At 43.1% G+C, this 23,714-nt stretch overlaps 1 protein-coding gene across 3 annotated transcripts in view; it reads left to right on the forward strand.

Annotated features, from left to right (window-relative positions):
* The window catches only part of RFX3 (regulatory factor X3), a 127,846-nt gene that overhangs the window by 59,640 nt on the left and 44,492 nt on the right, over positions 1-23,714 (forward strand). For all 3 annotated transcript variants that reach the window (XR_009556874.1, XM_035140656.2, XM_060268982.1), the window contains exons 2-4: positions 4,945-5,069; positions 16,144-16,241; positions 19,559-19,817. Coding sequence is in view for 2 of the 3 variants with exons in the window: in XM_035140656.2 (XP_034996547.2) it covers positions 4,953-5,069; positions 16,144-16,241; positions 19,559-19,817 (474 nt within the window). In the remaining variant the exon portion in view is untranslated. The remainder of the gene's footprint in view (positions 1-4,944; positions 5,070-16,143; positions 16,242-19,558; positions 19,818-23,714) is intronic.

Raw genomic sequence — 23,714 nt, forward strand, 5'->3', positions numbered from 1 at the left:
AGTATAAAATATCTTTTCTGTTGAAAGGAGTTATTCAGGCAGCTTCTCATGTTACCAGTACACAGCCAATTACTAATTGCCAGTATTAATTACTACTATCTCTTTTTGTAGAAGGATAAAGTCTACACAATTACTATTCTCCTTTTTAACTCTAAAAATAACTTGAGCACAAGTACTTAAAGGAAATCTTTGCAATTTAAAAACATAATTTGAATGCAGTTTTCTAAGTGTGTGGATGTATTTAACTTTATTTCCCCCCCCCCCCACTATACAAGGGAACAACCCATGGGTGTAGCAGGGAGGGGCAGCTGCTCCCTCGTTGTTGTTTAGTCGTTTAGTCATGTCCAACTCTTCGTGACCCCATGGACCAATGGACCATAGCAACCTCTTTTGTTGACCCACCAGCATTATGCTTTCCATTTTTAAGTTCAGAATAGAGTAGTTGGTTTGGAAGATGATCATCAGGCATCCGCACAACATGACCGGTCCAACAAAGTTGAGGCTGAAGAATCATTGCTTCCACACAGGCGATCTTTGCTTCTTCCAGTACACTGGCATTAGTTCGCCTGTCTTCCCAAGTGATACGTAAAATTTTTTGGAGACACTGTTGATGGAGTCTTTTGAGGACTTGGAGATGGCCTGGTGTCTTGAAAGTAAATTACAGGCATGTATGTTTTTGTACTGAATTGTACTGAATTAAGAACGTGTGACATCATTTAGTGTAGACATTAAAGTAGATGCAGTGTAACAAGATTTTGCAAACTGTAGTGTTTAGAATAGCAAATTAGTTGCTGATGAAAGTGCTTGCTAAAAATAGTTACTATTAAGATGGCATATTTGCACTGTGTGATTTGCTAGGTAATTGATGGATCAGATTGTTAAACCATTCATTCTGGTATGCACAGCACAGAAGACAGAAGGATCCCTACTGTGCATCTAGAGCGTATTAAATAACCCTGAGCAACTTTTGCAAGGAACATTGGGGGAAGATAAATTTTGTATTAAAAGCTGTGTTCTAAACACTCTTTCTTAAATTGAAGAAATGCTAATCTTGTCACAATCAGCAGCTGGGTTACTGCAATATTATTTTCCTCTCTTAGAGGTTAATTAGGCTTCTTTCAAAATGTGCCCTATTTATCTGTAGATTCACATGATTCAGCTAGTGCTGGTTGTACAAAGCAGACCCGTTAACAGGCGGGTGTGTCCAACTGCTTAATTAGCCAGAATAAAAAGGTCCTTTGTCAAACAAGCATCTGTTGTTGGTGACACACCTGACAGTCACATTAGGCAAGGGTGGCTAGACGGAAGTTGGACCCATCTCTTCTTCCGTCATATACAGTTCATTTCCATAGGGGGAGGGTTCTTATGAGGCACCAGAGGGCTAGCTAGCTGTTCAGAAGAGATTAATCTGACTGCCTTTGTTGTGTGATAAGCAAATCACTTGAAAAGAGCACTGTAAAAGTACTATACAGTACTACAATTACTTTGAAGCACGGCATCTCAGTATCCGTTGGTGGATCAAGCAGGTACTGTATATGGAAAATGTTGAGCATGCCACATTCTGCCTTCTACAGTATTACTAGCACACAGAATGTTTTAACAATCATTGTGATGCACACAAAAATAAAGGTTGCCATGTTAGATCCAGAGAAACACGCACTGAAAGATTATGGTACCTTTCTGCTCCTCCTCCCCCCCCAACACTCCTGGGCCCTTCTTCAGCCTCTTCTGGAGGCCAAGGATGGTGACCCTGCCAAATGAGGTGGGCTGCAACATAGGGGCTAAGCAGAAGGAGGACTTGCTGGAAATTGGGCACCTTCCACTCATGAAAATTGCCTCCACCTGATTTTTAGCAATCCCCCTCCTCTGTAGCATCCTATACAAAACCCACCCTTTTCAGTAGGTCCCCCAATCCTTAGCAAAGGCTTTTTGCCAGGCTAAGGTAGCTACCTTAAAGGGACACAGGTGGTGCTGTGGGTTAAACCACAGAGCCTAGGGCTTGCCGATCAGAAGGTCGGCAGTTCAAATCCCTGCGACGGGGTGAGCTCCCGTTGCTCGGTCCCAGCTTCTGCCAACCTAGCAGTTTGAAAGCACCTCAAAGTGGAAGTAGATAAATACCGGTAGGTACCGCTCCAAGCGGGAAGGTAAACAGCATTTCCGTGTGCTGCTCTGGTTCGCCAGAAGCGGCTTTGTCATGCTGGCCACATGACCTGGAAGCTACGCCGGCTCCCTCAGCCAATAATGCGAGATGAGCGCCACAACCCCAGAGTCGGTCACGACTGGACCTAATGGTCAGGGCTCCCTTTACCTTTATCTTTAAGGAAGCTACCAAGAAGAAGAAGAACTTTCCATCCATCCCCATCCACTGATGTTTGTCTGAATCATATTGCTTTAAAGAAGATCAGTTCATCAAAACAACAGAAAGTGCATGTTGCTATTAGAGTTAAATTTTGTGTTTTAATAAGAAATAGCAAGAAAGATTTATGTTTTAGTGTTTTAATGTACTAAAGAAGCCTTCAGAACTATCAAACAGTTAAATTACTATTCAAAATGTAACTTTTTTGTTACTACAGTCAGTCATTTACTTAATTAAACTCAGTCATTCATGTCATAACTTTTATTTTTCTTGCTGAAAATGTACAAATTAGAGAAATATGCCTGTATTCATATTGTCCCTGTGCCATCCTTGGCTGGGAGTGAGGTGAAGAATTCCTGTAAACTCCTCATTACTTTTATTTTGGTCTCAGTTTTTAGTCGTGAGTGCCCCTGTGAGCCACCCAACTGTTAAATACTGAGCTATGAACGCTTCTGTGACACCATAGACCATGGTATCCTTCTGGACCATCTAGGGAGGGGAGTTGGGAGCCCTGTTAGGCAATGGTTCTGCTTCTTCCTCCTGGGTCATGTCCAGAAAATGGTGTTGGGCGGTGAGTGTTATAGAGTGCCTCTGGGCTCTGGGCTCTGTCCTCTCCCCCATGCTGTTCAATGTCTATATGAAGCCACCGGGAGAGATCACCAGGGGGGTTGGGCTGGGTGTTCACCAGGATCCCTACTTCTTCTTTAAATGGGAACCAGCAGTGAAGGTCCTGTGTGAGTGTCTGGAGACGCTTGGAGGAGGAATGGAGGTTAGCGGATTGAGGTTGAATCCTGACAAGACCGAAGGGCTGTTTCTGGGGGACGGGGTGGGCAGGTGTCCTGAATGGGGAGTGTGTTCCATACTTTAACTGTGTCTTAGATGAAGGAGTTCTTTCTTTTTCCAACATTCAGCTTCATTGGATGTCCCCAAATTCTAGTGTCATGAGAGGGGGAGAAAAGCTTACCTCTCCTTTCTTCACACCATGCATTGCTTGATATACCTCTTATCATCTCCACTCCCAAATACACATCTAAACTCAAAAGCCCCCCAATGTTCTAACCTTTCCTCTTAGGGGAATTGCTCCAATCCTCTGATAATTTTTGTTGCCCTTTTCTGAACCATTTTGAGCTCTACAATATCCTTTTTGAGGCGAGGGGACCAGCAATGCACGCAGTGCTCCAAGTGCAGCATTGCCATATATTTATATAACAGTATTATTTTCAGTTCCTTTCGTAATGATCCCTCGTATGGAATTCGCCTTTTTCACAGCTGGCACACTTCGGGTTGATATTTTCATGGAGCTATGCCAGTGATGGGCAAACTTTTGAGCTTGGAGTGTCAAAATTCACCAAAAAAACCGAGCATAACTCAGGTGGTGTGTCACTTCAAGAAAAAAACCATAATTTCGCGATATTTATAGTTTAAATGACAAAAATGTATAATTGTAATGTATAACTGTATTTAATAAACCAAAAACTAATTATTTAACCAAACCAAATCAAAAACCCCTTATTTATCACAAAGTGCCCAGAGTTGTTTAGCTTTTGGGGGGAGCTGCTGACCAAAGTCTTGGAGGTTTTTTGGGGGGGGTGCCCCAAAGCTGCTGTGCTTTGGGGGGGGGGGAGAGAGAACAGAAATAAATGACGAATAATACCTTCGCTGGAACTAACACGCAGCACCGACATAGTCTGCCAAAGCGCCAAAAAACCCTGCACAGAACAGGTTAAAAAACGAACGCTGTTACACCCAATCATAGTCTGCCAAAGCGCCAGAAAAAACAGCACAGAAAGGGTTAAAAACCAATCTCTGGCTACCAGGAACAACAACAACAAAAAGGATCCGGGTTTTAACAGCGGAGACAAGCTGTAGCAGAGACAAGCTGTAGGAGGAGTGGGAGAACAAATGGGGGGGGGACAACAACAGCGCGAATGGGCTGATGGGGCGCATGCCAGCAGTGAGGGCTCTGCGTGTCATGTCTGACACACGTGTCATAGGTTCGCCATCACTGAGCTATGCACTACAAACCCAAGATCTTATTCCCAGTCAGTAACTGCCAGTTCAGACCCCATGAATGTTTTTGTGGAATATAGGGTTTTGTTGTTGTTGTTGTTTGTTGTTGTTGTTGTTGTTTGTTTTGGCCCAGCGTGCATCACTTCACATTTGCTGATGCTGAATTGCATTTGCCATTTTGCTGCACATTCACGCAGTTTGGAGAGATCCTTTTGGAGCTCCTTGCAATCGCTTTTTGTTTTAACCACTCTGAACAATTTGGTATCATAGTTTGGTATTCAGATCACACTCGATCATTAAGGAACAAGTTTAAAAGCCCAGGTTCAAATATGTGTCCTTGGGAGGGTCCCTGTTGTACATTTCCCCATTATTCATCCCTTTTGTTTCTTCACCAGTTACTGCTCTATAGTCGGACCTCTTCTCTTCTTCCACATCTGATAAGCTTCCTCAGGAGTCTGGGTGCAGTTCTCACCAGAGGAGGAAGATGCTGGATTATTAAGGGAACGTGGCCATTTGAAGTGGCCAGTTGTTAAAAGAGAGCACAACCCTTAACCTGCTTATTTTTCAATTTCATGCAGAAACGACAATGCAGACATCAGAGACTGGTTCGGACACAGGTTCGACAGTGACTTTACAGACTTCTGTAGCTGGCCAAGCAGCCGTGCCCACCCAGGTGGTACAGCAATTACCAGTGCAACAACAGGTAAAGTGCTTGCTTGTCAGATGTGGATGAAACATGGAAAACAAGTCATTTTCATGCAAAGCCAAAGTAGTCTCTCATATCACCAGAAAAATTCTGTGTTTCAGTTTTACTCCAGCTCAAATGGCCCCCTAATAGCCTTGATTCAGGGCGTTGCTGCACCTCTTCTCCCCTCATCCAGGCTGCTCCCTCCCCAAAGGCAGCCTCCCCACTGGCCTCCTGTCTTCAATTGCAGTCATGGAGTCCAAGTGCAGGATTAGAACCATCTGTGTTTATCACAGCTCTGTATGGAGCTCTAAAGGGAGATTCATAATTAGTATGTAAATGGTGTTAGCTTCATACAAGGCTGGGTGGGTCAAGGGTTGAAGGAAAATCTTTTTAAAAATGCACCCTAATTGGCCCCAGCTTCTCCAATGTTGGTTCATTCGCAAAATATGTAGAATGAAGAAGGGAGGGACTTTGTTCCCTTACAGTATTCTAATACAGTATTCTATCTGAAGAAGTGTGCATGCACATGAAAGCTCATACCAATGACAAACTTAGTTGGTCTCTAAGGTGCTACTGGAAGGATTTTTTTAATTATAGTATTCTAATCCGTGTGTACTAAATCTCATTGTGACATAAAAAGTGGGGCTTCATTGATTTACTGTATTGTATGTTTGTGGAATGTTGTATGGGAAATGCAAAAGGTTTATGTTTAGTATAGGAGACCAAAAAAGGCAAAGAAATGAATGAAAATAAGTGGGATGGCTTGTGGATAATAATAATAATAAATTTATTTTTTATTATTTATACCCCGCCCATCTGGCTGGGTTTCCCCAGCCACTCTGGGCTGCTCCCAGCAGAAATATTAAAATACAATAATTTATTAAACATTAAAAGCTTCCCTAAACAGGGCTGCCTTCAGATGTCCTCTAAAAGTCTGGGAGTTATTTTTCTCTTTGACATCTGGTGGGAGGGCGTTCCACAGGGCGGGTGCCACTACCGAGAAGGCCCTCTGCCTGATTCCCTGTAACTTGGCTCCTCGCAGCAAGGGAACCGCCAGAAGGCCCTCGGCACTGGACCTCAGTGTCCGGGCAGAATGATGTAGGTGGAGACGCTCCTTCAGGTATACTGGGCCAAGGCCGTTTAGGGCTTTAACGGTCAGCACCAACACTTTGAATTGTGCTCAGAAACGTGCTGGGAGCCAATGTAGGTCTTTTAAGAGTGGTGTTATGTGGTCTCGGCAGCTGCTCCCAGTCACCAGTTTACCTGCCGCATTCTGGATTAATTGTAGCTTTCGGGTCACCTTCAAAGGTAGCCCCACGTTGAGTGCATTGCAGTAGTCCAAGCGAGAAATAACTAGAGCATGCACCACTCTGGCAAAGCAGTCCGCGGGCAGGTAGGGTCTCAGCCTGCGTACCAGATGGAGCTGATAAACAGCTGCACAGTTACCCCATTCAGGACCAGGGAGTCCTCCACACCTGCCCGCCTCCTGTCCCCCACAAACAGTACTTCTGTCTTGTCAGGATTCAACCTCAATCTGTTAGCTGCCATTCAACCTCCAACCGCCTCCAGTCACTCACACAGGACCTTCACCGCTTTCACTGGTTCTGATTTGAAAGAGAGGTAGAGCTGGATATCATCAGCATACTGATGGACACCCAGCCCAAACCCCCTGATGATCTCTCCCAGCGGCTGCATATAGATGTTAATAAGCATGGGGGAGAGGACATAACCCTGAGGCACCCCACAAGTGATAGCCCAGGGGTCTGAGCACTCATCCCCCACCACCCCTTTCTGCACACGGCCCAGGAGGAAGGAGCGGAACCACTGTATGATAGTGCCCCCAACTCCCAACCCCTCTAAATGGTCCAGAAGGATGTTATGGTTGATGGTGTCAAAAGCCGCTGAGAGATCACTAGAACTAGGAAACAGCTCTCACCTTTGTCCCTAGCCCACCGGAGATCATCAACCAGTGCGACCAAGGCAGTTTCAGTCCCATGATGAGGCCTGAATCCCGACTGGAAGGGATCTAAATGGTGGACTCCACCTTAAAAAAATCATTTTATCTTGTCTTTATGAAGCTTCTCTGAAGGTCTTTCTCGGGTGATCTTGGACTCTGGTTCACTTAACAAAAATCAATAAATCCTCTCTGCTGGAGGGATGTGGGAATCTGGGAACCTTTTTCCATGCTAGGTAGAATACCAGGGTCTTTGATACCATTTCTAAAATAATTGAACTACTTCATTTGCCAAATCCAGCTTCAGCATGCTTTCATTGAACATAGATTATGACCTCATTATTTGACATAAAGATTTAGGGGTTTCTACCCCCATTGATAACTCCACGTTTGGTGAAAGCTTCTGTTTGGCAGTCTCAGGCTGAGGTCCCCTTTGCGGGATGTGGCTGCCTCAGTGCGACTCACCAGTCTTAGAAAGGGGGGCAGAAGGTATTACAAAGAGAAATTTGGTCTCCTGTCTTTTCGTATGTAATGGGGAAGATGATAACAATTCTCACCCAGCAACTACTACGATTTGTCTTATATTAACCATCAATACCTTAAGAATATGCATGAAATGACACTACATGCTCAATGTAATGTTAGCTGTGGAGATTGTATTACGTAACTAGACTTGTTCCCAGTTTTTGTTGTTAACAGTTTTATTATTCTCTATATGTTTTTGCTACTTGAAAAATACAGTATTTAGTCTGCTTTATTTGAAAGTGCTATAATTAAAATTTCAAATTGAATTTATAAATCTGAATGCATCGAGCTGGTTTAGCTTCTCTCAGTCTTCTGTATGAAAAGCATATTGTCTGGAGCAATACTATCCCTTGTATAATGCTTCGCTTTTGTCATTCAAGGTGGCTTTTAATTTTGCGCTGAATGTTTTTATCCACTTTTGATGTTGTTGACAAACATTGAATAGCAGCATGCTGTATAAATTGATGTTCCATTTGTTCCTGTGAGGCAGCAGATTTTACAGAAGCATGTAATTTGTTTCGGTATGCCTTTCTTCTGCAAATGACAATGAAAATAATGACTAATAAAATACAGTGTTTTGAGAGGCGTTGCTTCAAGTACCACATTGCAATCTCTTTTGCCACATCTGCTCTCACTGCCCTTGAGCTGTTGCTATTCCACTGGATATCTCCGTGCACAAAGGAAACTCTTCCAATTGTGTGTTGCATCTTTCCTTACTCTCTTGGAAATCAGCTAGAGGGTCAGACTTGAAAAGTTGAATGGTGTGCTGACCTTGGTCACCAACTTACATTCTGATATTCCAGTCTTTTCGTTTTGGTTCATTTGTTCACCACTTTCTATAACCTCATGGAAACGGCTTGTGGTTGTTAAACGGGAGTCTAAGACTGAAATGCAGATTAGTTTCCTAAGTGTGCTGGATCCCTAATTCTGATCTCTCCATTTAAAAAAGAGGTTGAATTGGGATGTGTGCCACATCTTTCCTGGCCTTGAAAATGGGTGCAGGAGCTTTGTTGTCGTTTAGTCTTGTCCGACTCTTTGTGACCCCATGGACCATAGCACTCCAGGCACTCCTGTCTTGCACTGCCAGGAGCTTTAACTTGAAACATAGAATTGTGTCCTGCACATGTTTATCAGTGTCTAATACAGGCATCCTCAACCTCGGCCCCTCCAGATGTTTTTGGCCTACAACTCCCATGATCCCTAGCTAGCAGGACCAGTGGTCAGGGATGCTGGGAATTGTAGTCTCTAAACATCTGGAGGGCCGAGGTTGAGGAAGCCTGCTCTTCAAGGCAGATGTCCCATGAGAATGTATTTTGCATTTTCTTTTCCCCATCCTTTGAAAACATATGAAAACTATGCTGGTATTCAGACTTGAATCATGTAGATGCCCAATTTACTTTTTCTGTCTCAATGTTCAACAGAGTTTCGGCATTACTTTTCTAGCCAAGTGGAGAGTGCTCCTCCAAATGGAGTTTCTTTAGAAAATAAAGAACCAGGGGAGAGGAACTAAAGATTTACCTGCAACACTTCTGACCTTCAGGGACGCTTCTCATATAATACAGGAAGCAACCTGCTTGACCCTCTTCTGTTGGGGGGGGGCATCAGTGGGGAGAACAGTCACTTTCAGTTTTTGGCACTGGTGTTTCTTGCTCTGTTCAGTTTTCTTGTTTGAAGGGCTGTCTTTTCTTTCGTTTCTCCTCTGCTGTCTTCCATTTGTTGGCTTGCTGCTTTTGAAAACCTGGTGACATTTTTGTCTTAATCAGAGCCCCCCCTGCTCAGTTTTTAATTCCCATTCTACTCTCATTTCTATTCCATGTAGGTTTTTCTGCGTTGCATCTTCTTGTAGGGGTTCTTTGAACTGTCATTTGGTGTTCAATAAATCTGCAGTTTTTAGGATCTTTTTCTTTCAAAACATGTTTCTTTTTGCTGGAAAGAAAGAAGATCACTTGGTTGTCTTCTTTGGAAACAGTTCCTCCTGCTGCTCTTTCTTTTGGTATTTCTTTTTGACATTCTGCTTTCCCTGACGACTGTGGTGGTGAGGTTGATCTTATTCTTTCATTATCTTGCCAGTCTTCTAGTGCTCACTTTTCCATTGTAAATTCAGGTTATTTGTCTGTCCTTGCTGCTGTTTACTGTACCATTGGATGTCTTCCTTTTTTGCTTTTGGGTTTTGACCTTAAATGGCATAGGAAGCTGCATTATACTGATTCTGACCCCTAGTCCATCCAAAGGTGCCAACAAGATTGTTTGGGCCTTGTAAACTGTGTGTTGACTGGTTTTCCTGCTGCACTTGCAACACACACACACACACACACACACACACACACATTTGCATAAGATTTGCACACTGTTTATGTTCTACTAGTTAGGAGTGCCTGGCTGTGCCCAGGAATTTGAAGAAATGGGTTTTTAGATGGATAGTATTTCTGTGAGTTTTAGGGCTATGTGCTCTCACACACTATGCCAAGGCTCCAACCTAACCCAGGAAATGCTTGACATGCCCCCAATTGGGGGAGATGCTAATGTTTAATTGTGGTTTATTTGGTCCGCCATATTGATTCAACATGGCATCTAGCATCCAAAAGTAGATGAAGACCACCTCATGAACCTTCCTGCAGACTTGGGCAACTATATCTTCAGAACCATCCATGTTGGTGCAGATGGCCTATGATGCCAAATTTGTCAAAATCACACCAAATGGGGTAGCAGTATCTTCATGGGGGGGGGGAGAGGAATCAATGCAGTTTGGACCAGTCACACCAAAAATCAGGCAAAGGCATACCAAACCTCATGTTTCAGTCCACCATCTTGGTTCAGAATGGGGCAGCAGGTGGCCCAGTGTTGATGAAAATCCATGCTCCTGTGTCAGAAATCCTGGTGCCGAGTTTGACAACAATATCTTGAGAGGCATCCGATTCATAGAGAACACACAGACAAATCAATTCCAAAAAGAAATAGTAGATGCAATTTTGTACCCTCTTTTGTAGATGGGAGTGGAGAGCTCAAAAATGAATTGAACCCCACAAACAAGTAATAAGATGTATTGACACTTAGACTGACAATAGGTGAAGCTTTCTATGTAATTGTATTTCTCTGCAATAAAAGTCTTGTCCTGCTTAATTTCTGCCTTCCACACAAAACATTTTGGCAGTTTGATAATAGATTTTAAAGTAAAAATATTTAAAATGGCCACCTGTAGCAAAATAAATGTAATGTAAAGTGTGGGGAGCTAAGGGTCTCCCACCAAACTACCCACCACCACCCCAACCAAATCAGGAGCATAGTTGGCCCGTCTCCTGCATTAGTCAGCCAGCAAGAGGTGAGGCCAGGATGATCTTGCCCCAGGCCATGCAGTCTGCCATCTTCCTTTATAGGGTTCTTTTATAGCAGGCATGTCCAACAGGTAGATTGTGATCTACTGGTAGATCACAGGGTGTTCCTGGTAGATCCTGGTTGATCTTTGCCCCCCCCCCCAGCGATCTTACAAGAAAGAAGATTCCACCTCAACATTAGGAAGAACTTCCTGACAGTAAGAGCTGTTCAGCAGTGGAATTTGCTACCAAGGGGTGTGGTGGAGTCTCCTTCTTTGGAGGTCTTTAAGCAGAGGCTTGATAGGCATATGTCAAGAATGCTTTGATGGTGTTTCCTGCTTGGCAGGGGGGTTGGACTGGAAGGCCCTTGTGGTCTCTTCCAACTCTATGATTCTATGATTCCTTAGTAGAAGCAAAAAGAAAAAGAGCAGCAAAACAACAACCTTGGCTTCCTACTAAAGCTAAACAACTCTTGCTTCCCAAGAAAGCTCAAAAACTTTGGGTAGATCACTGCTAGATTTTTTTATGACAATGGGTAGATCACTGCCAGTTTTTTAATACTGTGAGTAGATCACAGTCTATTGGGAGTTGGACGTCCCTGTTTTATAGGGTTATCCATGTTTTGTGCTGAAAAAGTAGGCTTATACTCGAGCATATATGGATTTATCTCCTTGACATCTGATGGGAGGGCATTCCACAGGGTGGAACTACCAAGAAGGCCCTCTGTCTGGTTCCCTGTAACTTCACTTCTCACAATGAGGGAACCACCATTATACAATTCTTGTTTTAGAAAATAATCCTAGCATGGCGAGTTCTCTTAAATCAGGTCTCTTGTTGATATGTAAGTCTAGAGAGAATAAGTTTGGGGTTTTGTAAAAAAATCCTTAGGATATTAGTACTGTAATTCCATTTTGTCTTTTTTCACAAATCTGTTAAAGGCTCACTCTTTTCCCATTTACTGATTAACAGATTTTTATATTGAAATTGCCCATACAGTCTTGCCGTTTATAGACACGTAAACAGAAATCACACCTGTTCAACTCCTTTCATATATTGAGATCTTGTGCATTGTACAGGCAAGTTGGAGATGGAAAATCTTACATTTTTAAGTGTGGCTTGGTTAACTTAAAATCTGTTGATGAGTCACTGGGTTTAATGCAGTCTGAATTGGGAACTACAACAACAAATATATTCATGCCTCCTTAAATTACAGCTGCACACATTCACCCGCACTTACAAATGCACAAATTCCCTCACTCTCAGTAGCTACTAGTCCCAACAACCCCTAGGTACATATGTTGTATATATTGTTTATTGTATGAAGCATACACAATTAGGGGTGTATGAGAGGCTGAACGTATGATATTCATAGGGTTTATGCCTTTGAGAGTTATATCCCCTGGGTGTGCGACGGGGTAGAGAAGAGATAGTTTATACCCTGGATGGGGTACAATGGCCAAAGAATAAATCACAATTTTTTTTTTTGCTTAAGTGGGTGGTGGGCTTATTTACAGTGAGCCTTCTGTGATCTGACTATTGTGGATTGATGATGGCCTGGCCTGGTGGAGAGATAAATTGTCTACATAAATTGTATCCATGATGTGTCTTGGGGAAATGAGATTGTGGAGGTGGATGTTGGATGACCGATCTCAGTGTTGAGCGAGAGGAAGAAGTTGCCTTCTGGTTGCCCTCCGTCTCCTGCTGCCTCTCCTGCTCTGGGAACTCTTCCCGACTCCTACTGGCTGCTTGCCCTCGTCTGAGATGGGGAGGGCAAAAGCCTTGGTACTCTCCCCCCATTGACTTGTGCCCTTGCCAAGTTGTAAGTCTTAGGTGACCTAGACGGGGAGGAGGTCATCACAGATGCCTTAGTTGAGATTCCTGCATTGCAGGTGGTTGGACTAGGTGACCCTCAAGCTCCCTTCCAACTCTACAAATCAGGATTTCATGAAATCAGCCCCAGCTGGAATGAAGTAGTCAAAGCACCTTATAGTTTCCAGAAGCTCAAAACAGCAAGAACGAAAATGGCCTGGTGTTTTTAAAAAGCACATTGTGACAATTATTAAATCCTCACATACTGTAGGTTTGTAAGCAGATTCAAAATGGAAAGACTTCACAGTTGAGAATAAGAGAAATCAATTAATATAATTGCACAGAAGTCATTCTCTACAAGATGTGGGTTAGTGGACGACAAGGCCTCAGTTTTTCACTAAAAGTATATGATTTGTTTTTAAAGTGAAGGTATTTGTATTGATTCAAATGAAGAATTTGTACTGATGGCTTTTCAAAGATTTATGTGAATAGCAAAAAATAGAGAAGATATTTAATTTGCTGGTTATAGCTTTACACAGTAGCAGAGGCATCTAATTGAAAAGCACTTAAGGACTAGAATATATTTTATCCTCTCTCAATGTGTGGATAAACAGTACCCCCTGCTAGTACCCAAAGTAGTGTGAGTAATAGACTGCTGGCAGCTCTGCTTCATATTTACTCATTCGATTATCTTCGAGGATAACATCTGAAGATCCACAAATAAATCTATAGAATGTATAAATATGGACATGAATTCCAGGGTAATTTTGTTGGAAAACAGATATCATGCAGCAGAGCGGTCAGGATAAAATATAGTATAAGCTGCATTTTTGTTGTGTTTTCAGGAGTTCAGAATCCAGTTGACAGAAAATAGCATGAATTTGTCCAGACAGCTGCAGTGCTCCTGGAGGAAATAGACAATTATTAAAAGGCAAAATTTGCTGACAGAATTAAGTTCCAAGTTGCAGCAAACCATGTTTAGGGAAGTATGACTGTTGTTTGACACAAACCATGCTATGCAATAGGCTGGCAAAGGAGAATTGGAAAACAAGTTGTATGAGGTCTGAATAGAAAACCCATAGTCCCTTGTTTTGCTTCCAGAGGCCATTGCACCCAGGGACAAGATTATTGAGCAGGGAAGTAGCTATAAACCATGGTTTGCATGATTGTGTCAGCACTTAAAATATTGCAGTGTTAGACATACGAATGAGTGTCGGCCTCAGCAGTGCTTTTGCTGGTGGTACTCAGTGGTACTCAGTGGCACACAGTCCCACCACTGCCACCCCCCAGAGACGTTCAGCTGCATGGGGAGCCATGGCATGAACAAACGGGAGCACCCACGCCCCACTCCCCAAGGGGTGCCAGAATGGGGGGTGCAGCTTGTGATGTGCTTCCCCCGCGTGCCCTGGGCTCAGCTGCTGGCTGGGTGCCCCCTGGACACCTCGCTGGCAGTGCTCACGGTGGTTGTTGCAGGGCAGGGGGAGAAGCTGCCGGTGAGTACCGTCACCACCCCCCCAAATAGAACTGGGCCTCAGCTTCACCCTCTCTGTTATTGTACTGTCCTGCTCTTCCATCAGGGCCTGAGGAGGAGAGGGGAAGGTTTCACGGATTAACAGCAGTCTGGGGTTGCATCTGAATCATAAACTGGGGTCATCCTATGATTTATTGCAACAAGCCACCTTCATAAACCACAGTCTGCAGACTAACCACGCCTTGCATGCCTTCACGTTTCCTGCTGAATTGTGTTTTTGTCAAAAAGGCAAACAAAATTCTTTGAGCTCCTTGGAGCCATAATGGAAGCTGAGAGGAGAGAGATACATGAGCCCAAGGCTTGACAGCAAGCTGAGAGGAGAGAGATACATGAGCCCAAGGCTTGACAGCACTCATTCAAATAATGATGATAATATTAATAATAATAATAATAATAATAATAATAATAATAATAATAATAATAATAATTTATTTATACCCCGCCCATCTGGCTGGGTTTCCCCAGCCACTCTGGGCGGATTCCAACAGAAAAATGAAATAGAATAATCTATTAAACATTAAAAGCCTCCCTAAACAGGGCTGCCTTCAGATGTCTTCTAAAAATCTGGTAGCTGTTTTTGACATCTGATGGGAGGGCATTCCACAGGGCGGGTGCCACCACCGAGAAGGCCCTCTGCCTAGTTACCTGCAACTTGGCTTCTTGCAACGAGGGAGCCGCCAGAAGGCCCTTGGTACTGGACCTCAGTGTCCGGGCAGAACGATGGGGGTGGAGACGCTCCTTCAGGTATACTGGACCGAGGCCATTTAGGGCTTTAAATGTCAGCACCAACACTTTGAACTGTGCTCGGAAATGTACTGGGAGCCAATGTAGATCTTTCAAGACCGGTGTTATGTGGTCTAGGTGGCCGCTCCCAGTCACCAGTCTAGCTGCCGCATTCTGGATTAGTTGTAGTTTCCGGGTCACCTTCAAAGGTAGCCCAATGTAGAGCTCAAACGCCCTGATGATCTCTCCCAGCGGCTGCATGTAGATGTTAAAAAGCATGGGGGAGAGGACAGAGCCCTGAGGCACCCCACAAGTGAGAGCCCAGGGGTCCGAACACTCATCCCCCACCACCACTTTCTGAACGCGGCCTAGGAGGAAGGAGCGGAACCACTGTATTACAGTGCCCCCAGCTCCCAACCCCTCTAGACGGTCCAGAAGGATGTTATGGTTGATGGTGTCAAAAGCCGCTGAGAGATCCAGCAGAACTAGGAAACAGCTCTTCCCTTTGTCCCAAGCCCGCCGGAGATCATCGACCAGTGCGACCAAGGCAGTTTCAGTCCCATGATGAGGCCTGAATCCCGACTGGAAGGGATCCAAATTTTCTGCTTCTTCCAGGCGTGCCTGGACTTGTTCAGCAATAAACCTTAGTTCATTGTTCTGTCCAAGCACAGCCTATAGTTTGGGTTTGAATTATTATTTTAGCACAAACCATGGTTTGTCATAGCATCTGAACAGTGCACAGTATTTTTCCCCCTTCATTAAAAAAAAATTAGCCATGAAACTAACATTGCTAAGTCACTTTTTGATAATTCAAGTATATTTACAGAACAAGATTAAAGCTCTTCTAAAATATTATGTTGTTATGTTATGTTATGTTGCGTTGCGTTATGTGGATACCTGCTGAAAAGTGACTTTTTGATGTTTTATATTTTACTGTTTTATATATGTTGTGAGTCGCCCAGAGTGGCTGGGGGAACCCAGTCAGGTTCCAAGAGAAGCATATACAAAGAATACTACTAGAACTTCATTATACAAATAATAAAATTGTACAGATAAATAAGGCAAGCGTGCCTTGGGGAGCTTGTCCGTAGTCATCCGACTGTGGGTTTGTTTTGTAATCTGTTTAAGAAGCTTCACTGTTGGTCTATTGCTCACTAATAATTAGCACCAGTAGAGATTAGGTGCCGAATGGCCGAGAGGGAAATGTATCTCATCCTGTGACTGGTTTCTCTGCAGGTTCAGCAAGTGCAAACGGTGCAACAGGTCCAGCATGTCTACCCAACGCAGGTGCAGTACGTGGAGGGAAGTGACACCGTCTACACCAACGGAGCTATGTAAGTCCTTCACCTTGGACATCCCACTCATACATGCAGATCTTCTCCATGCAGGCTGCACATAGGACCCAAGATGGGAAAACATATGAAACCGCCCTCACCAATTGTGAATGATGGATTCATTCTGGGTTTGTTTTGTTTTGTTTTTTCAGCTCCATCACGGTTAACTCCTGGTGGTAGCTAATGATCTTGAGGGGTGGGGTTCTTTCTTTGCCACATGAAATAGGTGAAGCCCATGTTGAGATAAAAACCATGGTTGCCATTTTCCTTTTCAGTAGACACAGGAAGCATAAATAAGCTAATGCCACAAATAAGCTGAACAGTTCTGATTATGGGAGTGTGTGATAATTACACAGTCTTGGGAGTATGTGATAATTACAGAGTCTAGGAATTTTGAAAGGAGAGAGAGAGGGAGGGAGGGAGGGAGGGAGGGAGAGAGAGAGAGAGAGAGAGAGAGAGAGAGAGAGAGAGAGAGAGAGAGAGAGAGAGAGAGAGAGCGCAGTGTCCTTAAAGTGGTGCATACGTCATTACAATACCGGGTCATAAATAAAACTGCCTTATGGTAGAGAATCTCTGCTGTGCTCATATGGAAATTTTCAGTGAGGCAGAAGCAGCATTCTAGTCCGTATATTATGCACATCACAGATCTGTGAGTTTTCAGACGGTTGATCTATGAGTAGTGAAGTACAAAGAGTACACTTTTAAGTGGATGACTCGAGGTTGTATTGCCTGTTCTCTACCACTATAATGTACTTCTCATGGATGAATGTGACCATTATATGCCACCTGCAGTGTGCAGACAGAAAGAGATCAGTTTAGTGATAGTGCCTGAATTTTTATAATTATCATTTTGAGTGGAAGAGTAATCAAGTTTACTACTTCAGTTTTATGTTGTTAGATATCTCTAATTAATTATAGGTCTCTAGTATTGTGACTCTTATGTTCCTTATTTCTCATATATCCAGCCTTCTAGATGCCTTTGTTCATGCCCTGTGTTGCAAAAGCTGTTTCCTAAGGGCAGAATTAGACACTTGCCTGGCTTGCACATTACCGTGAACATGCAAGCAGGCAGGCTCTGGGAGAGGGGAATGTGGCCGCATTGCCCCTTGGTTCTGCTGCTGCTGCTGTGCTGAGTCAAGCCATGTCATCTAAGCCCAAGGCCGTGGTTTACCTCTCTCTAAGCTAGGGACCCAGGTGGCGCTGTGGTTAAACCACTGAGCCTAGGGCTTGCTGATCAGAAGGTCGGCGATTCGAATCCCTGTGACGGGGTGAGCTCCCGTTGCTTGGTCCCAGCTCCTGCCAACCTAGCAGTTCGAAAGCACGTCAAAATGCAAGTAGATAAATAGGAACCGCTACAGCGGGAAGGTAAACGGCGTTTCCATGTGCTGCTCTGGTTTGCCAGAAGCGGCTTTGTCATGCTGGCCACATGACCTGGAAGCTATACGCCGGCTCCCTCAGCCAATAATGCGAGATGAGCGCGCAACCCCAGAGTCGGTCACGACTGGACCTAATGGTCAGGGGTCCCTTTACCTTTACCCTAAGCTAGCTCCCAGCTGCAATCACAGTTTGTCCTATGGTTTGGGCAACACACTAAATCAAACCACCCGCAGAATAACTGGGGAGGAGCAAGGGGGCTGCCATTTCCCTTGGAGAACTTGCACCCTCCTGCATTTGTACGAAGCCCTGGTTTGGGCTAGTTAGTGTGATGTGTGAACCAGATGCGGTGCTGCCAAAAATGGAAGCCCAGGGCCATCTTAGCATTCTTCCTCTCCTCTCCATAAGAATTCCAAATATATTGCCTCCAAATTACATTGTGGTTAATGTTTTCAACATCTCTGCTTTGCAGGAAGAAATCATTTTAAAACCTATAAAAACTTGTGTTTGTTCTCATAAATATTGATGGGTGTAAGCAGCTTTCTTAATTTTTAGCTAAGAAATCTTGTCTACTTTCCCCACAGTAATTTTAGCTAATATGATTAAATGCATTAATGTTATTAAATTCTATTACTATCACTACATACTGTTGAAATAACAATCATAAAGGAACCCTATGCAAATAGATGGTAAAGTTAAACACTACAGCGGTATGAACAGGTGTTTGAATCGAGGTTCTTCTGTGCGTTCAGATTTTTATAGCAATTAGGCTGCCTGTAAGGAAATAACACTTAACTGAGTAGAAAATAATTAATTGAAAGGAAAATCCTTTTCTTGATGGAGTGAAAAGCACCTGTAAAACAGTACTAAACCTAAGAGCAACTTTTGCATGGAAAGATCAGTGTGCTCCAGGTAAGCGAAGCCTATTGAATGAGCAGATGAAAGAAAATTTAGGGTCACATTCAGCTCAGGTACATGCTGAGGCAAGATGAGGTGGCAGAAGTACTAATTTATAAAAGGTGACAGATCATTGTCATGACATTTCCATAGAACTAATAGAGTCAGCTGGGAATAAATCAATGTGTGGGAGTGTGCCATGTGCACACCACCTTTGAAACTTCAGAAAATATAAAAGATTTACCCTTTCAATGCCATTCTCTTTCATCAGAATTACTACTACCTGACTTCTTTCCCACAGGGAAATGTCAGAAAGACACAAATCATCTTGAGCACATGAAAATGGTAACTGGTGTGGGACTAGATGATCCTGTGGGTCCCTTCCAACTCTTGTGATTTTATGTTTGTGTCCACAGGGACACACACACACACACAGCCTCGTTCCTGTATACATCACTTGTGCTTTCCGTTGGACATGCTGGTATCTGGAGAATCTGCTTTTGTTTCTTTTTAAAGTTATTGTATAGCGCTCGTGGTTTCACACAGAAGTTTGAATACATATGGGCAAACATGGCAACACACTCTCAGCATCTAAGCTGAACCATTTTTTTCCGCCTGTAAGTGTGTGTCATCTTTCTACTGTGAATTAATATTTTGTATTCTGAGCTCAAAAGTACTTGGAGTTGACATCACTAAGAATGAGCATTTGAAACAGATGGACTCAGTAGTTACACGCTTGTTGTGTTTTCTCTTAGCTTCAGGGTGTGTCATCTCCGCTTCTAAACATTGGGAATAACAGTTTGCTGTGTTGCTACTTTTGTAGTAAATAGTTGGTAGTTTTTTTTCCAGGAAAAGAGAATTCATCTTAGATTATAAGCTAATAAATTTTAAAGACTTTGTGCAATAGAAAATGCTGTTAGAAATGATAAATAATATTTAGCTCGATGTGAGCCACTGTGGACTTAACTCCGTGGTGAAACAGTTGTCTTCCTCTAGTAAAAGGATGCATATAAACAATTTTGTCTTTTCTCTCTTTTCCCCTGAAGACGAACAACCACGTATCCTTACACAGAAACTCAGATGTACAGCCAAAACACTGGAGGGAATTACTTTGATACCCAAGGCAGTTCTGCACAGGTGACTACTGTGGTCTCTTCTCATAGTATGGTGGGCACTGGAGGCATTCAGATGGGCGTCACGGGAGGACAGCTCATCAGCAGCACGGGAGGAACCTACCTGATTGGCAACTCCATGGAGAACTCTGGCCATTCCGTGACGCACACCACGCGCGCCTCCCCAGCCACAGTAAGTAGCCCAGGCACTTCGCTCTCTCTTCAGCTACGTCTTTCCTGCATGTTTGTTTTCAGGAGCAGAAATTCCAGGTTTGCTTAATGGAGGCACGGGCTACCTGGCCCTGTTGCCATGCAACCTCTATTCAAGGACATTGAAATGAACAAAAGCTTCACAGCAATGGGTCACAGGGGGCTTGGCCCCAAATCATTGACACCCACCATGCAAAAAAAAGAAAGGGAAAAGTATAAGTCTCATTCTCTTCCATGGTTTTACTCAGATCTATTGAGAGGCGGCTTTCTCTCAAACCCATGTTCAGTATATTTGCTTTGTGGGGAAATAAAATTGCGGAAATTTAGTTAAATATAAGGAGAGTATCACAGCTTCTTTCACTGCATTCTTTTCCGCTCTGGATTTCATGTCTCCTGTCTGGGTCACTCTAGGTAGTTCTCCATGTGGTTGTCCTTCATGTTTTAGCTTTCTTGATCTTGATAGCAGCTTCAGTCACAGTTGTAGTTTCCATGTGAGCAGGCATTTGACTGCAGAGATTAGCAACTGCATGTAAAGTTGCTAAATGGCAGGTGGATGCAAATGAACTCAATGTTTGAGAACTTTTTATTCCTTAAAACAACCAACCCTATTCCTGGTTAATATAAATTGTAGCAGTAAGTGATAGTTTGTTTTAATCATGCTTTGTTGAATAGTCCAGGGTCCAGCTTACTGATATTCAGACCAACCATGGCTTGTTTTGTCTAGTGTTGGCGTGCTCTTCCTTCAGCTCCTCTGCAAATACCCTGCTTCTACACTGACTAGCAAGGCATCACCAGCTGCCTTACCATTGGCTGGTTGCAGAAACTGGGAAGTGAACATAAACACTCGCCTTGGAGATCTTTGGCCTCTCCAGAAAGCTCCTCAGCAGTAGAGCATTCTTCTTCCACAATCCTTTTGAAGAAAAAGTCCTTTCCCTCTGAAAGTCTTCTGCTTGCACCCCCATTATGTAGTTTGCTGCCAGGCGAGGCTGTCTTTTGCTCCTCTCAGCGGTGATTGTTCAGTGGGGAAGGGAGACATTAAACTTCTCAGTTTCACATTCCCCTGACAGCCTCCTGCCCACGCACAACTTGGGTGATCCAGGTTTCAACAAACCATGATGAGTGATCTTAGTCAGCTTAAGCCATACAAACAAACCAGTTTTGAGCTTCACAAACCATGGTTTAACATTGCATCTGTACAAGGCCATTATGTTATGAGAATCTGTGGTGTTCTAGGTGTTATTGAGCTCATATCAGCTCCAGCCAGCATGGCTAATGGTCGGGAGTGATGGGAGTTGTGGTCCTGAAATGTCTGGAGGACTGCGCAAAATGGAGGAGAGCATACAAATAAAATAGACCTGCTTGTAGTAGCTGTTAAAATACAGAGGCAGTGGAGAAAGGAGGAAAAAAACCCAAAATAAACAACATTGTGAGATTAATGAGAGAAATATTAAACATTGGGAATGAAACCCAGAAAGCCTTGTAGGGAACGAAGGTTTCTGAGGTTCCTTTTCTACTCTCTCTGCCTTGCGAGAAAAGCCACTCTGTAAAGTCAGTGGATCTTGTAGATTAGCATTCAAGAGAACTTAAGTTTGAAGAGGAAATCTCATAAGGCATTGTGTAGTTATGTCAAGTTCAGATTATAATGTATAGGGATTTTTGGATGCAGACTACGAAAAGCAAGTTTAAAAAAATGAAATTACATACATTTAAAATATTGACCCCTTGATTTAGAAGGTTCACCAACCATGAATACCGTATATTGAAAATCAGATTAATTTTTTTTTAAAAAAATAAACCCTTTAGGGTTTTTTAAAAATAGTTTATTACATAATACATATAAATTGTAGATACATTGCACTTCCTCTTTACAGCTAAAAACTTTTATTTAAAAATACTTCTCAGTTGTTTTTTTAAATAAATCTTGAATTGTAGGAATTGTACAGCATACTTTTCATCTGCTGATGCCATACACAGCACTATCCATAATTGTTGCATGTACCATCTGTTTTGGCAGATTAAAAAGAGAGATTTTAAAAAACCGAAGAGCTTGAAAGAGAAACTTTCAAGCAGCTTGTGTGCTTTTTAATATTATGACTAATTGGTGTTAAAATAGCAAAAGACAAAAAAGTGGCTGGTAAATTCAAATTTTATATTTGTTCTGTAATGTGAAATACTGCCCCTATTTTGAACTGCATAATTACTGTATTCTTCCTCATTATTTTTGCAACTGCAACCCCCCCCCCAAAAAAAACCCCCAATGATGTAGTACGGTAGAAAATAAGCTGTTTCACGATTCCAGAAGTTCTTTGCGTATCTTGTTCTAACGATATGCCATGGAAGCTTACTCTGCTAAGTGTTTTATAATGGTTAAGTCTTTTATAATGCATTTACAAGAAAAAGAAATCCACCAAGCTCTCTGTATGCCAGTTTCACCAACTACTTGATGACATCAGTATTATATTTGGAGATTGATGACAGTATTTCTGTCACCTCTCACAAGTTCATTTTTTGAAAATCCCAATGTGAAATAGTTACAGAATGGGAAAAGCTGTTGATTTATACATAGAAATGAGTGACAATGAATATGAAAGACAAGGCTTATGTTGAAATCAGATGTTTGGATTCATTGATATTATGATAGTTTTTTATTTCATTTTGTCACTGTGAACCAGATTAGAATTGTATTTACTTTAGAAAGGACGGATTTGTCTTGAGTTAGTTCTCAGCGTTGTATTTCAGCATTGCTAAATGGTGTTAAAAGTACAATATGCAGGTTACAGGGGTGTGGCACGGGGGGGGGGGCTGCCGGGGTGATGGCCCTGGGATGCACTGCTCACCCCACCCTGCCAGCTCTGCATGGCTTTGTGAGGCTGAGTTCTGAGTTTCGCCAATCTAATAATTCAGATCCGATCCCAGCCTCGTGAAGTGGAGCAGGGCTGGCAGGGTGGTGTGAGAAGGCTGGGATGATCCAAGGGCCGTGTCGGTTGGCCTGCTCCCCTCAATAGGCAGGTAGCTGGCACAGCACAGTCCCGCTTGGCTCTGGGGTGTGTGGCGCTCTGACAGTAGCCAGGACTAGGTTGGTAAGGCAGGCTCCATTCACCCTCTGAGCCCTACCGCCTCTTGATGTGTGCTGCTGGTAAACCACGCTATGCCACTGGCGGGTTACACAAGATTTTTCATTGGTGCTTAATTCAAGAATGCTATCCTGAATAAACAGACCTTGATTTATCTAGGCAGAGGATTTCAAATTATAAGTAAGATTCCCCTGTTCACTTTGGTCCCTCTCCAAATCAATGTGAGCTGGCAATGAACGTTTCACTTCATTTGCCTACCTGAGATAGTGATAGTGATATTGAGTGGTAACAGCCCACTGATGGAAGGGAATCCATTTGGCCACACACACACACACCCCTCTGGGGAGACTGGGGGACTTGGAGCAGATTGGACTGGACAGATTTAGAGAATGCCTGGGCCACAGCAGGGCAGAGGGCGACTGCAGACATTTGCCTCACTTCCTGTTCTGCAGAGAGATTCTCATCCATCACTTGTCACCCAGGGATCACCCATTGAAAACAGGCCGGACGGGAGCCCATATTTATGAAGGTGGGCTTCTAAAATAAGTTCAGCTCCCTTCTCTGCTGATTACGTTTGATCACAAAAACTAATCAAGGAGTCAAGTAAGACATTGATACATCCGGAGTAACTCTGTTTACTATTTTGAGAATTCTGTGTGAATATTGACACAAGCTGATATTTTACTAAGAGTCTTTTATATATTGGTGTTTTGGAAAGATTCTACATTGTATAAACCAGTGCTGAATCAGTATTTGTGTCATTTTTATTGCCAGGGTTTGACAAAACTGATGTTGGTAGCCCACCC

This window comes from Zootoca vivipara, chromosome 16 (assembly GCF_963506605.1).
Source record: "Zootoca vivipara chromosome 16, rZooViv1.1, whole genome shotgun sequence".
NCBI classification, from domain to species: Eukaryota; Metazoa; Chordata; class Lepidosauria; order Squamata; family Lacertidae; genus Zootoca; species Zootoca vivipara.